We start from the raw sequence: 16,155 nt of genomic DNA, 5'->3' as shown, positions 1-16,155 counted from the left end.
AACAAGGAAAAGAATAGTCAGCAGAAAAAAGGAACCCATAGTGCCTCTGTACAAGTCTTTGGTGAGACCTCATTTAGGGTTCTGTGTACAATTCTGGAGACTGCTCCTTCAAAAAGTATAAATAGGATGGAGTCAGTCCAGAAGGCAGGTTATTAATAAAAGTCAGTGATCATTATAAAGTATATGTTGACAGACTTAAAGGCTTCAATATGTATACTTTGGAAGAATGGTGATTGATGGCAGATATGATAGACATTTAAATACCTGTGTGGCCTAAATGCACAAGAGGTGAGTTTCTTTCAATGGAAAGAAAGCTCTGGGATGAGGTGGCATAAGATGAAGGTAAATGGAGATAGAGTCAGAAGTAATCAAAGGAAATTTATCTTTATGGAAAGGGTGATGAACACAAGAGATGATCTCCTGGTGAAGGTGGTAGAGTAAAAAACTAACTGAATTCAAGAATACATGAGACAAGCACATAGGACCTTTTAGAGAGAATAGATGGTATGGTTGGCTAGACTGGATGGTCTATATGGTCTTTATATGCCATTGGTTTCTCTGTTTCTATGTAAAGTACCAGACTCTCTACTGGAAACTAGGTAAAATTTTAGAATTCTCCGTACTACAATTGTTCCTGTAGTTTCGTGGGGGAAAGGGGCGGGAGGAAGCAACCTCTGATCTGCCATTGAATTTTATGCAGCTTGTGAGAACATGACAAGTATACACAGAAAAGTCATTAACCAGGGTTTTGAGAGAGTTTTGAGAATTTTAAATACTGTATTTCACAAATATTCTAGCAGTTGCCATCATTTTTAGTTAAATTTGTATTTATCACAAAAGGTTCACAGAGCTCTGTGCATTTCTGGTTTTGACATTACATAATGTTGCAGCCCTCTGTGTATAAAAGTTATGTAAACCCACTGCAGTCCGTAAACAAAACTGCTGGAAGACCCAGAGGGCATTAGGACAGTTATACAAGCTTCCTTTGAAATATCTGCCAGGTTTACCTCCTTTGTCAAAGCAAAAATGAACACTGAAGAAGAAACATACATTTGTTAGCAAAGCACATTATCTGTAGATATTCAGGAAATGTTTCTTAAAATTTATCTAGCCCGCATACAACATACAGAACCTTTATCCATTGTGGCAATAATGTAAATCATGTAAAATCAACAGAAATGATAACACTTATGTTCTGTGAAAGCACATGAAACTTAAGAATCAGTAAGAGTTTCAGCAGTGAAATGGTTCAATATTTGTAATAACTAATGAATTTGCTCACCACATACCTCAATTTGCCCTGTTCAGTCAGGTCTCCATCACTATGAAGTATTGCTGTTAATAATCTCAGTGTAGAGGTTCCCGATTTACTCAAGTTGTTTTTCATTCCCAGCAACCATCGAACCATCATTTTAATAGCCTGAATCTGAAAAATTACAGAATAAAAACTATTAGACCCACTTAAAATTAACAAGAAAAAAAAGCACAATAAATTATTTAGGTAACAGCTACAGCAAAAGACTGAGTTCATTCACAGAATAGAACAAGTATAAAGGCATGAAGAGAAAGCAAAATAACAGCTTTCTTCTAACAGATGTTCTCTGTAGACAGCAGAATGAATCAAGCATGCAACAATAAATGGCAGCAGAAAAAAATGGCAGCAGAAAGAGACATGCATGGCCCATCCAGTCTACCCAACAAGGTGGGTCATATCGTATACAGCAACAGGGCAGATCTCTCAATGCTCAGAACTACTGCAATAATATGAGACATAACCCTCCCCACACGTAATAGTCTCCTCTGTTCTATAGCTCAAGGAAAAACTTATTGTTCAAGTGGAACTTTCAGAGATGAATGATGGACTACATGTCTGATTAATCCTATGGTCTACAAACATTTTTTTTTTTTTTTTTTTTACAAGTAAGCAACTTTGCTTTTCCCACCATAACACAGAAATGAATCAAGAACAAAATCTGAGGACTCCAAAGATCAGATTTGCTCCAGTTGTCATAAGTTTCTCAGTGTTTAGAAGCAAACCTGCCCAATGATGGAACAGTTGCACAGACTACAAAGACTGGGGAGAGAGTGGTAGATGCCTAGAATGCCCTCCCAAGGGAAGTGGTGGAGAGGAAAACGGTCATGGAATTAAAAAAAGCATGGGATAAACATAAAAGATCTCTAGAAAATGAAGGATGTAAATTAAAGAACCAAGGACGGTCTGTGTACCCTATGTGGTGATTTGGTGTAGGATGGGCTGAGGAGGGCATCAATGAGAACACCACTAAACTTGGAACATGATGATGTTACTAGCCAGACTTTATTGTAGATATCCTGCAAACAGAATGGTTGGATAGACTGGAATGAACTGGGACAGCAACTTCAGCATTTCAAACCTAGGACAATACCAGGTGGACTTTACAATTTGACCCAGAAATATCAAAGAAGAGACAAGTTAATTTAATTATGTATTTTTAATGGGTATAACTAATGGGCAGACTGGATGGGCCATTCAGATCTTTACCTGCTGACATGTACTATATTACTATGGTGAGTATCAGAGCTGCGTGATTCAGGAAAAAAAATTTCAATTCGATTTAGCCAATTGAATCAATTTTTCAATTCAATTTTAATGATACAACTTTTTAAGTTTATAGTTGAATCAATTTTTATTGTAAAATTAAACAAGCCACAATCAATGCTAACAGAAAAACCATGTCCTTTTCATATACATAGAACACAGATATATCCTCACCCAGTATGGAATAAATAATCACAAACTAAAGATAAAAATATGTAGATAAGAAAACTACACAGCCAAGTCAGACTCTGCATACAGTGCAACATCAAAGAAACAGTAACACTTGTCCCCAAGTACTGTGTAAATATAAAAATAGCAGATGTAAATTTGAAAAAAACTGAATCACTACTTTTCAAATTAACAAATAGAAAATAAGAAAATGCCATTTTATAGGACTAATCCATTTTTAAATTAGTTTTCAGAGGCCAAAACCTCATTCTTCAGGTTAATATAGTATACTGCTGTGATTAGTAAAAAATGTATTAACATTAATCTAAACATAAGAACATAAGCAGTGCCTCTGCTGGGTCAGACCAGGGGGCCATCGTGCCCAGCAGTCCACTCACGCGGCAGCCCAACAGGTCCAGGACCTGTGTAGCAATCCCTTATCTATACCCCTCTATACCCTTTTCCTTCAGAAAATTGTCAAATCCCTTCTTGAACCCCAGTACCGTACTCTGTCCTATCATGCCCTCTGGAAGCACATTTCAGATGTCCACCACCCGTTGAGTGAAGAAGAACTTCCTAGGATTGGTTTTGAATTTGTCCCCTTTCAACTTTTCCAAATGCCCTCTCGTTTTTGTAGTATTCGAGAGTTTGAAGAATCTGTCCCTCTCCACTTTCTCTATGCCCTTCATGATCTTATAGGTCTCAATCATATCCCCTCTAAGTCTCCTTTTCTCCAGGGAAAAGAGCCCAGTTTCTCCAATCTTTCAGTGTATAAAAGGTTTTCCATACCTTTTATCAAATGTGTCGCTCTCGAGTATCGCCATATCCTTTTTAAGGTACGGCGACCAACACTGGACGCAGTACTCCAGATGCGGGCGCACATCGCCCGATACAACGGCAGGATAACTTCTTTCGTTCTGGTTGCAATACCTTTCTTGATTATACCTAGCATTCTATTTGCCTTCTTAGCGGCCACTGTGCACTGTGCCGACGGCTTCATTTTCTCATCCACCATTACCCCCAAGTCCCTTTCTTACTCTCACCCAATAACAGCCCTCCCATCGCATAGCTGTGCTTCGGGTTTCTGTTTCCTACATGCAAGACTTTACATTTCTCTACATTAAACATCATCTGCCATCTCGTCGCCCACTCTCCTAGTTTGTTCAGGTCCCTTTGTAAATCTTCGCAGTCCTTAGTCCTAGCCCCACTAAATAGTTTGGTGTCATCTGCAAATTTTATTATTTCGCATTTCGTCCCTGTTTCTAAATCATTTATAAATACATTGAATAGCAGCGGTCCGAGCACCGACCCCTGCGGAACACCACTCGTGACCCTCCTCAGTCCGAGTAGTGGCCCTTCACTCCTACCTTCTGCTTCCTACCCGCCAACCAATTCCTGATTCATCTATGTACGTCTCCTTCCATCCCATGGTTCTTCAGTTTCCGACGTAGTCGTTCATGGGGTACCTTATCAAAGGCTTTCTGGAAATCTAAGTATACGATGTCTATGGGGTCCCCTTTGTCCATCTGCTTGTTAATTCCTTCGAAGAAGTGCAATAAGTTCGTTAGGCACGATCTTCTCTTGCAGAAGCCATGTTGGCTTGTTATCAGAAGTTTATTTCTTTCTAGATGCTCATCGATGCTGTCCTTTATCAGTGCTTCCGCCATTTTCCCCGGAATCGAGGTCAGACTTACTGGTCTGTAGTTCCCCGGGTCACCTCTTGATCTCTTTTTAAAGATGGGAGTTACATTGGCTATCTTCCAGTCCTCCGGTATCACACCTGTTTTCAGGGATAGATTACAAGCTTGCTGTAGTAGTTCTGTTATTTCCTTCTTTAGGTCTTTCAGAACCCTAGGGTGGATTCCGTCCGGGCCCGGCGATTTGTCAGTTTTTAATTTTTCTATCTGCCTGTGTACGTCTTCGAGGCTTACTTCCATGGATGTTAATTTTTCTGCTTGGTCTCCTTTGAAGATTTGCTCAGGTTCCGGTATGTTGGATGTGTCCTCTTTTGTAAATACAGATGAAAAGAACATGTTTAGTCTTTCCGCCACTTCTTTCTCCTCCTTTACCACTCCCTTCCTGTCTCCATCATCCAGTGGTCCCACCTCCTCCCTAGCCAGCTGCTTCCCTTTAACATATCTGAAGAACGGTTTGAAATTTCGTGCTTCCCTGGCTAGCCTCTCCTCATATTCCCTTTTGGCTTTTCTAACCACAATGTGACATTCTTTTTGATACTTCCTGTGCTCTTTCCAGTTCTCCTCGGTTTTGCCCTTTTTCCATTTCCTGAATGACTTCTTCTTATCACCTATCGCTTTCTTCACTTCTTTAGTTATCCACGCCGGGTCTTTTGTTCAACCCTTTTTGCACCCTTTTCTAAATCTGGGGATATACAGATTTTGCGCCTCACTCACCATGTCCTTGCTGTACAGTCTGCCATTTCTTTGTGCTGTTTTCTATTATCATTACAGCTACAAATAAAGCAAAAAAAAAAAAATCTCTCTACCTTTTCTTGTTTCTGCTTTAATCATACTCTTCAATCTCTTCTTTCCATCCAGCATGTGTCCTCTCTTCATTCCATGCATCTGCCCTCTCTGCCCCTTCCATCTACTGTGTCTCCATCCCCCCTGCCTCTCCTTCTGTTCAGCTTTCACCCCTATTCCCTTTTCTCCTCCTACACCCCTCATCCCAGGGCATCTCTCTTTTTTTTCTCTCTATTAGTGGATTAAGCATCTTTTTCACTCTTCCCTTTGCTCTTCCAGCTCCCCCGACTCAGCATCTCTGTTCTTTTTTGCCTCCCTCCATGATTTCAGCCTCTCCCACTCTTCCCCACTGCCTTATCTAATCTCTCTCATCTTCAGTAGTGCTGCCTGATTCAATTTGGTGAATAGATTTGAATAAATTTGTTTTCTAAGAAAATCAGACTCGCTAATTCAGTGAGTCCTGACATGCCTCCTTAAGTAGCAGCAACAATGGTGGCTGGCCAGCAGAAGCAATGCTCTGAATAGGCTGCTCCTGGCCTGCCCCGCCAGGGCCTCCACTTTGCTGCATCACTGATAATGTCACTGATGACTAATGTGACCATACGTTCCGTTTTTAGCTCGCCTGTCCTATTGTCCCCACGCACAACTTCAGGATGCCGAAATATCCCATTTTCAGAAAGAGCATCCTGAAGCTGTGCCCAAGCCGCCGCCACATTAACAGGTCAACTTCGTGCAGCAACTGCACAAACGTCCCCCCCTCCCCCTATGTCAATAAGGAAGTTCTGGGCCAGCCAATTGCTGCCTGGCTGGCCCGGAACTTCCTCTCTGATGTCAGAATTGATGTCGGGGGAGGGGGGAGGTTTGTGCAGTTGCTATAGGAAGATAATCTGTTAGTGCGGTGATGGCAGGGGCCAGGAAAGAAAGACAGACAGAAAAGGAAAGAAAGAAAAAGACAGAAAGAAAGGGGGGCAGGGAGAGAGAAAGACAAAAAGAAATGAAAGAAAGAAAGGACACACAGTTAGAAGGAAGTGCAACCAGAGACTCATGAAATCACCAGACAACAAAGCTAGGAAAAATGATTTTATTTTCAATTTAGTGATTAAAATGTGTCAGTTTTGATCATTTATATCTGCTGTCTATATTTTGAACTATATTTAACGGGTTCCGGATCCAGGGGTGAGGGGGTTCCAGATCTGGGGAAGGGGGATGTTCCCTGTCCCATTTTGAGGAATAAAATAAATGGTCACATTACTGATGACGCAGCACAGGGAAGTCCTAGCAGGGTAGGTCAAGAGCAGCCTGTTCACCTCGTTGCCTCTGTCAGCTGGCTACCACCGCTGCTACTTTAGGAGGCCCAATAGGGGGGGAGGGGTGTCGGTTAGGAGGTGCTGAATAGGGAAATAGGAGGGATGAAAAGCTGCTGCACATGGGGGAAGAGAAAAAATTGTTGGACATGGAGTGGAGGAGAGAAATGGAGAGACGCAAAAGAAGTAGAATGGGTTGAGAGGGAGAAATCCTGCATATGGTGGAGGAGAGGGAGACAAGCATGGAAAAGAGAGAAGGAGAAATGTTGGACACAGGGTGTAGGACAGGGAGAGAAAGAAAGAAATGTTGCACATGATAATGGGAAAGAATGTTGGATATGGCAGTGGAAAGAAAGGTATAGAGATGGAAGATGGATGGTGAGCACAGAGCAAGATGAAAATGTCAAATGGGCAGGAGACCCTGGTGAGCAAGTTTACAGAAGACAAACAGAAACCAGAGCCTGAAACCAACATGGATTTTAATAATAAAATGACCTGATAAAAGGAAGAATAAATTATTTTATTTTCTATTTTGTGATTACAATGTGTCAGATTTGAAATGTGTATCCTGCCAGAGCTGGTGTTAGCGAGCATGAGCTACAACTTGACAGGAAAAGTCTTTTATTTTGTTTACACCACTGCGACGGCGTGGGGTTGAAGATGATAAAGTAGGGTGGGGTGGGTGACGAGGCTATAAAAATAAACTTTCCAGGACATTTGGGGGAGGGAAACCACTGGATTGGGTAGAAAAAGTGAATCAAATCAAGAATCAATTCAACAGACCAAATCGAATCGAAAATTTTTTCACTTGAATTGGGCAGCACTAGTCTCCAGGCCATTTCCTTCTCTGCCTGACCTGTAGTAAGACATCTTTATTCCTCCACTCGCCCCCCTTTTCCCCACGATCTGGCGAATCTCCACACAAATAGCATAAATATAATTTGCATGCTATTATGCTGAGAATCACCTGTAAAAGTAAAATCTTTCCCACTAAGGCCACTACTTCAACTTGCTGGATTTTACTGATGAGTTTTGAGAATACCGCCCCTAGATCCTTTTCTTGAGCAGTGACTCCTAACACTGAACCCTGCATCACGTTCTTCTTTCCCACAATCATCACTTCGCACTTGCTCACATTAAATGTCATCTGCTATTTTGATGCACAGTTTCCAAAGGTCTTTTTGCAATTTTTCAAAATCCATTGCGATTTAACAACTTTAAACAACTTTGTGTCATCAGCAAATTTAATTATTTCACTAGTTATTCCAATCTCTAGATCAGGGGTGCCCAATAGGTCGATCGCGATCGACCGGTAGCTCGCCAAGGCAAAGGGAGTCGATCAGCCAGGACTCCCTTTGCCTTGGCGATCTATCGGGCCGATCAATCTTCCTCTCCCCGACTTCAATTCTGCCGTCGGAGAGGAAGTTCGGTCCAGCCAATCGCTGCCTGGCTGGGCGGAACTTCCTCTCCGACGGCAGAATTGACATCGGGGAGAGGAAGATTGATCGGCCCGAAGCAGAGAGAGCATGGGGCGGTGTCAGCTTTGGGGCGTGTTTGTGGCCATTGGTGGCGTTTGGGTCCTGTTCCCCGATGGCAGCGGCAGTGGCTTGGGAAAGGGCAGGGAGAAAGAAAGAAAGGGGCGCAGGCAGGGAGACAGAAGGAAAGAAGAGAAACAGGAAAAAAATAAAGGGGGCATGAAGAGAGAAAGAAAGAAAGGTCAGGGAGAGAGGAAGAAAAAGTTGGGGGAGGGAATGAAGTTTGGAGGAGAGGAAGCATACAGGCTGAAAGAAAGATTGGATGCACAGTCAGAAGAAGAAAGTGCAACCAGAGACTCATGAAATCACCAGACAAGGTAGGAAAAATGATTTTATTTTAAATTTAGTGATCAAAATGTGTCTGAATTTATATCTGCTGTCTGTATTTTACAATATGGTCCCCTTTTACTAAACCACAATAGTGGTTTTTAGCGCAGGGAGCCTATGAGCATCGAGAACAGCGCTGGGCATTCAGTGCAGCTCCCTGCGCTAAAAAATGCTATTGTGGTTTAGTAAAAAGGGAGGGGGTGAGTATTTGTCTATTTTTGTATGGTTGTTACTGAGGTGACAGTGCATAGAGTCATCTGCTTTGACCTCTTTGGAAAAACCCCGGAATAGGAATGATAATTAACAATTCTATGCGTACAGTGTGCGTTGTGTTTTTTTTAAATTTTATTGTTGGTAGATCATTTTGACTTGGTCATTTTAAAAGTAGCTCGCGAGTCAAAAAAGCGTTGGCACCCCTGCTCTAGATCATTGATATGATTAAAAAACAGCAGTCCCAGCACAGACCCTTGGGGAACCCCACTATTTAGACATTCAGAACAAACAAAAATTGAAAATTGTAGATAGACAAAAAAACAGTGTACTGTAGATACAGAGGAAAAGACTCAGAACTTCATCAGGGAGGAAACCCTCCTTTAACTAAAGAGGGTAAAGTAACTTCACCAGCATAAAAACCTCCAGTGCAAGGTAGACCAGATTAATTGTTAAATTTAATGAGTCAAAATCATGAAAATATTGTAAAAAAGTTATTAACTTATCTTCAAAGTGTGAAGCAGTGCAAGCTCCCGCCCAGCTGGCAATGGCCAGTGTTTTGACTAGTGGCTGCATCAGCGAATAGACGGGATTGAGCTCGTTACAGTTGTCAGTGTGATAGGGAACCCTGGCGGCAGGTGAGAGTGGGCATCCCTCCTACCCTGTTTCCCCGATGGTAAGACACTGTCTTATTTTTTTTGGAAGGCCAAAATATGCTCTAGGGCTTATTTTCGGGGGATGCCTTATTTACCCATGAAGAAGACTACAGTACACAGTTATTGTTGAAAAAAAACAGAATTTTATTACGTTCGCGATAGGTACGTTCGCAATGCGTTCATTGGAGGAAGAAAACGGTCGGCTGAAGAATCGGTCGGCCGAAAAATCGTACCGTGTATGGCCAGCTTTATCCATCATACCATATATTGTACCATTTAATGTCCCCAATGTTCTCCATCAGGGAAACACAGTAAAGAGATTATTCTGTAGTGCAGCATCAGAGGGGACTTGACAATGTGAAACCGTTGTTTATATACCGTATGCATTTTAAACAGGCTTTATATACAGTAAGTGGTATTGCTCACAGCAAAAGAAACCTGTCTGCGTGTCTCACTTTTGGATGTTCTGGCCGTGAACAAACTCCTGCAGTCTCCGTTAGGGAGGGATGAGGGAAGCTGCCTGTGTTTCCTTGCGCGGAGTCACGTGCGCGCGCTGCAGTCCTGTCACTTCCTCCTCTTCACTTCATGACGAGGCACGGCACGCAGCCATGGAGGCAAATAAGGTAAACGGAGGGAGCACACGGAGTCACCCACCGTACCACCCGATTCGGGTAAGCGCAGGTATCGGTGGGTGGCTTATTTGCGGGGGGGTGCCTTATTTTACATTTTTTTCTAAAAAGGGGGGGCTGTCTTATTTGATGGCCCTGCCTTATCATCGGGGAAACAGGGTACCATCCTTCATCTTAAAGTTGCATAGGGGTGACCAAAATGATAAAGGGAATGGAGTGCTTCTCATAAGAGGAAGGCTAAAGATCTTAGGTCTGTTCAGCTTGGAAAAGAGATGGTTGAGGGGGGATATGATTGAGGTCTACAAAATCCTGAGTGATGTAGAACAGGTAAAAGTGAATTGATTTTTCTACTCTTTTTTTTATAAAATCTTTATTCATTTAAAAAAAAAAAAAAACTTACAATAAGTGTCTCAGCAAACATTTTAACTTAGAAACAACACTTAATATTCTGCAATAATCTATTTTAAAAAGTTTATCTCCCTCCCTCCCCTTCCATAGCAAATATAAAACACATATACCATATAATAAATTATTTCCTAACATTCCTTACAATCATAGAAAGACCAAACTATACCCCTCCCCCCTCCTCCAAATCTTGGACATGTACTATTAAGGGGAAAAAGGAAACTATTCATTACAATAATTTGTTAATGGCTCCCAAACATCTTGAAATTTTCTTAAATACCCCTGCTGTGTAGCTATTACCTTTTCCATTTTATATATATGACATAAAGAATTCCACCAGAAACTATAGTTCAATCTATTCCAATTCTTCCAATTACTCGTAATCTGTTGTATGGCAACCCCTGCCATAGTAAGTAAAAGCTTATTATTTTTCGAAGATATTTGGCTCAGCCCTCATTGACATGCCAAATAGTACAGTATCATACGACAATGCCACCAGATTTTCTAATAAACAATTTATTTGGCCGCATATTGATTTCCAAAAAGCATGGACAATAGAATAAATTATCTAAAGTTCCTACTTCGAGATGACAATGCCAACATCTATTAGACTTAGAGCTATCCAACTTTTGTAAACGAACTGGGGTCCAGAATGCTCTATATAACAGAAAAAACTAAGTTTGTCTCATAGATGCAGACACTGTACACCTCATTCTCCAATTCCAAATTCGTGGCCATTGAGACACAGTAATTTGATGCTTAATCTGAATGCTCCAAATGTCCCTAAGACCAGTTTTTGGTTCCTTCTTTATAAATCCAGCTATCAATTTATACCACTAAGCAGCCTGGTGTCCCAGTAAGTCCACTTTGAAAGTACAAGAACTTTAAACTATATTGATTATTAAGATTTTTCCATTCAGGGAACCCCGCCTGAATGGCCTGCTTCAGTTGCAACCATCAAAAACTTTGAGATTTACTAAGACCAAATTTATGTTGCAACTGTGAAAAATCAAGCAGCTTGCCATTAGATATAACATCATCTAAAATACGTATACCAGCAATCATCCAATACTTCCAGATGACCTTAAATCCACCAATTTGAATCTTGGAGTTCAGCCATATAGTTTGATTTGTTGATTTATGTATTGGAATAGGTGTTAAATTACTTACGAATCTTAATGTTTTCCATGTATCTATTAATATTCTGTTTTCTTTATATAACCTAGGCATTTTAATACTGAGAACATGGAATAATCGTCGAGGAGAAATGAGTTGCCAATTCAACCACAACCAATCTGGTAGCTTTTCCATGAGCTCTGGGAGGACCCAATACATACCCTGGAACATAATATAGGATTGATGATACCTATAAAAATTTGGAAAAATTTACCCCTCCCTCTGTAATTGGCTTTTGTAGATACTAAAGCAATTCTAGCTATTTTACCCAACCAAACAAATTTTGTAAGAATACTATTTAATTTTTTATAAAAAGACACCTAAAAAAAAAAACTGGTAACATACCCATTTAATAACAAACCACAGGCAAACCAGGAGACAACATGGATTCACTAGAGGTAGGTCTTACCAGACAAATCTGATCAATTTCTTTGACTGGGTGACCAGAGAATTGGATAGATGTGGTGTATTTACATTTTAGCAAAGCCTTTGACAGCTTTCCACACAGACGTCTAATAAATAAGCTAAGTGCCCTCGGGATGGGTCCCAAAATGACGGGCTGGGTCAAGAACTGGTTGAGTGGAAGATGACAGAGGTCAGTGGCTAATGGTTAATCTACTCTGAGGAAAAGGGATGTTACCAGTGGTGTGCCTCAAGGTTCTGTTCTTGGGCCTGTTCTTTTTAACATTTTTATAAACAATATTGCTGAAGGGTTGTCAGGTAAGACTTGCCTCTTTGTGGATGATTCCAAAATCTACAATAGTGTAGACACCCAGGATGGTATGAACATGAAGAAAGACCTGGCGAAGCTTGAAGAATGGTCTGAAATTTGGCAGCTAAAATTTAATGCTAAGAAATGTAAAGTCATGCATTTGGGCTGCAAAAACCCAAGGGAACGATACAGTTTAGGGCAGTGGTCTCAAACTCAAACCCTTTACAGGGCCACATTTTGGATTTGTAGGTACTTGGAGGGCCTCAGAAAAAAAAAATAGTTAATGTCTTATTAAAGAAATGACAACTTTGCATGAGGTAAAACTCTTTATAGTTTATAAATCTTTTGGCTAAGTCTTAATAATAATATTGTAATTTATAGCTAAAGAGACATAGGATCAAGAAACTGTTTTATTTTACTTTTGTGATTATGATAAACATACCGAGGGCCTCAAAATAGTACCTGGCGGGCCGCGAGTTTGAGACCACTGGTTTAGGGGGTGAAGAACTTATGTGCATGACAGAAAAGCGGAACTTTGGGTGTGATTGTATGTGATGATCTTAAGGTGGACAAACAGGTTGAAAAGGTGACGGCAAAAGCTAAAAGGATGCTAGGTTGCATAGGGAGAGGTATAGCCAATAGGAAAAAGGAGGTATTGATGCCACTGTATAAGACTCTGGTGAAACCTCATTTAGAATATCATGTACAATTCTGGAGGCCGCACCTTCAAAAAGATATAAAAAGGATGTGTGGTCTTCGTCATAAGGCGTATGGGGACAGATTTAAAGATCCTAATCTGTATACTTTGGAGGAAAGACGGGAGAGGGGAGATCTGTTAGGGACGTTTAAATACCTTAGTGATGTAAATGCACATGAGTCGAGTCTCTTTCATTTGAAAGGAAGCTATGGAATGAGAGGACATAGGATGAAGTTAAGAGGTGATAGGTTCAGGAGTAATTTAAGCAAATACTTTTTTTTACGGAAAGGGTGAACAGTCTCCCGGTAGAGATGGTGGAGACACAGACTGTCTGAATTCAAGAAAGTCTGGGATAGTCATGTGGTATCTCTTAGAGAAAGGAAGAGATAATGATTACTGCGGATGGGCAGAATAGTTGAGCCATTTCGCCTTTATCTGCCATCATGTTTCTACGTTTCTATAATCTGAGGCTGAGGGGTGGTAGATTCAAGAGTAATGTTAGGAAATTCTTCTTTACGGAGAGGGTGGTTGATGCCTAGAATGCACTCCCGAGGGAGGTGGTGGAGAGGAAAAGGTGACAAAAAAGCATGGGATGAACACCAAGGACCTCTAAACAGAAAAGGATACTCTATATTGAAGAACTAAGGCCAGTACTGGGCAGACTTGCAAGGTCTGTGTCCTGTATAAGGGCATTCAGTTGAGGATGAGCTAGGATGGTTTAGATGGGCTGGAGTGAGCTTTGACTGAGACTCCAGTAGATGGAACCTAGGAACAGTACTGGGCAGAGCTCTGGGTTTCTGGCCCAGAAATATCTAAGAAAAAGACCAATTTAAATTAAATCATTAAATTAGAGAGAGTGTATGTTTGGGCAGACTGGATGGACCATTCAGGTTTTTATCTGCTGTTTTTTTCTATGTTTCTATGTACTGAATATGAATAATGGTCATTGAGCTTTAAACATAAATAATAAAAGAACAAACATGAAATCAGAGTTTAAGTGTTTATTTCAGTAGAGCCTTAGATTATTGTTATTCAAATTTATATCACTATTCATCTAAATATGAATAATGTATTTGGGGCACTATTTGGAGCTGAATTGAATCAAACACGAATATTTGGTATAGCTCTAGTGGTACATAATTTCTCTCTTTCAATAAATATTATAACAGTACTTAATTATATTGTATAAGGGAAAAGCTTCAAGGAACACTTACTTTGACAAGTGTCTCAGGAAAAACATCTTCATCTGGAACCCAAAGTTTAGTTGTCTTTTTCCCTGGAAGCTAAGTCAAAAATCACATGTTAGATTTTAGAGGGAGGGGGGGTCAATCTGACTAATTCATTTGATTAAGTTGCTCATCAAAACAGTCCATCATAATTTACACCGAATAGGAAATTTAACTTCTAATACATGTTCTTATCTCCTCAAGAGTTATCCAGTTCATCTTATTGATAAAAGAAAAGAAAGAATTATCTTTCCAGTGACTGATCGATGCAATTGAATTAAGGAGATAACAAAACAAATGGCTATCATTAATAGATTAAGTAAATATCAAAGCCAAGGATTTCCAAATTATAATTAAGGGAAGACCTGTATTTAAAAATCAGTATATAAAAATTTCAATATTCTCCCATACACCTCACCAGAACAATTGCATCTTACAGCTTCATAGCAATGGGAGGACTTTGGGCCCATTCACTTTGAGCTTGGGACCACTCATATATTTTGCTTCTTGCCATCTAAAGATCACCTCCTTAATGAATGGACGTTAAACCGGGGGTTTCCAGAAGTAGTATCCTCGTGCTGCTGCTGCAACCCCCTCCCCCCACACATGCACAAAATTGAACATGTATAGAGATTTGCAGCAGCAGCAGTGGGATACCACTGCTGGCAACCCAAGTTTTAAATCTGTTCAGTGAGGAGGTCTTCACTGGCAGATCCCTGCCAATTCAGGTATTTCTTTGGGTTGGGGAGTGAAAGGGAAGAGGTGGCAGAAGAGAAATTTTGGGTCCACCCAGATAACTCAGCCATCTGATTATGCCTCTGCTATATTAGTACATTCACATATCATATGAATTAAAGCATCCACTTGTTGAGAAGAGGACCAACATAAACCTGATCTCAGTGGTTTTGTAGGAGTCCATAATGTGCAGCATAGACTGTGGAATTGGGGGCCCACAAGGGCCAGGGCTTCCCCCATAAACTGGCAGTGTAGACTGACATGGTATGCTTACGCGCTGCCAGCACAACTTTGATCTCTCCCTCTCTCCTTTTGCATGGTCTGTAATAACAAGAGCAGGCATAGAAGCTGGAAGCGGCATGTGCACAGGATCAAAATATGCCCCTTCAGCAGTGTGCCCTGGCCTAAGCCGTGGTGAAAAAAAGAAGAGCCACTGATGGCTCTGTCCCCAGGCGGCCCCCAATAAAAAAAATCAGAAGTGCCATTTCTCTGCTGGCTTGGCCCTATTCCCCAGCGGTCCCCACAGTGAAGAACCGCTGTTTCTCTGCTTGTTTCCCCAACAGCCCCTAAGGTGAAGCAGCACCATTCCTCTTCTGGTTTCCACAGTGGCCTCCACAGCAAAAAAAAACACAAAAAACAACAACCACCACCACCACCCAAAAACTCCTCTCTGTGCAATAGCTGCTAGAACTGTGTGCGTAGAACATGTTATAATAGTGTTTCTATAGTGCTTTGTCTCTTGGGAGGACTATAAAATTTGTTACTATCTACTTAAAACATTTCCATACATAAGCATGTGTTATCAAGTTTCAAGTTTATTCAAAATTTGTTAGTCAATCCAATCAAGATGAGGGCCTGAAGAATCTCCACATTGTAGGGTTCTCGCCTATATCCAGAGCATCTCCCAGATCTGGATTGTGGAGATCCGCAAAAGCAGCTACATCTCCCACAGTGGTGTCAGTCTGTGTAAACAACAGCATGATTAAATCATCTGATCATCCATGTTATCATACAGCGTATCATCCGCATGAGCAGACTGCTGGGCACAATGGACCACTGATCTGACCCAGCATCGGCAATTCTCAAGTTCTTATGTTCTCACCAACTGAGGGACACTGGACTGCAGACCCTTATCCAGGGATGGGGGGACCCCCAATGCCAGCAAGGATGCCATAGGAGCCTTTTTCTTAGCTAGATAAGCCAAGAAAACCCTCATCCAGAGTTACAGCTGCCTCCTGAGAACTCTTTTTGGCATCTTAGAGAACTTCATCATCTTCAATGCCAAATTGCAGTTGCTTCTCACCGGGGACACAAGCA

The 16,155-nt window shown here is 41.1% G+C and overlaps 1 protein-coding gene across 4 annotated transcripts in view; it reads right to left on the bottom strand.

Annotated features, from left to right (window-relative positions):
• PDS5B (PDS5 cohesin associated factor B) overlaps window positions 1–16,155 on the bottom strand; it is a 376,109-nt gene that overhangs the window by 154,240 nt on the left and 205,714 nt on the right. For all 4 annotated transcript variants that reach the window (XR_004539863.1, XM_033948532.1, XM_033948529.1 and 1 more), the window contains exons 22-23: window positions 14,092–14,160; window positions 1,290–1,426 (exon numbers count right to left, since the gene is read on the bottom strand). Coding sequence is in view for 3 of the 4 variants with exons in the window: in XM_033948532.1 (XP_033804423.1) it covers window positions 1,290–1,426; window positions 14,092–14,160 (206 nt within the window). In the remaining variant the exon portion in view is untranslated. The remainder of the gene's footprint in view (window positions 1–1,289; window positions 1,427–14,091; window positions 14,161–16,155) is intronic.

The sequence above is a fragment of the Geotrypetes seraphini genome, chromosome 6 (genome assembly GCF_902459505.1).
Source record: "Geotrypetes seraphini chromosome 6, aGeoSer1.1, whole genome shotgun sequence".
Classification (NCBI taxonomy): Eukaryota; Metazoa; Chordata; class Amphibia; order Gymnophiona; family Dermophiidae; genus Geotrypetes; species Geotrypetes seraphini.
Note: the sequence above shows the minus strand (reverse complement) of the source record. Positions and strands in the feature narration are given on the sequence as shown.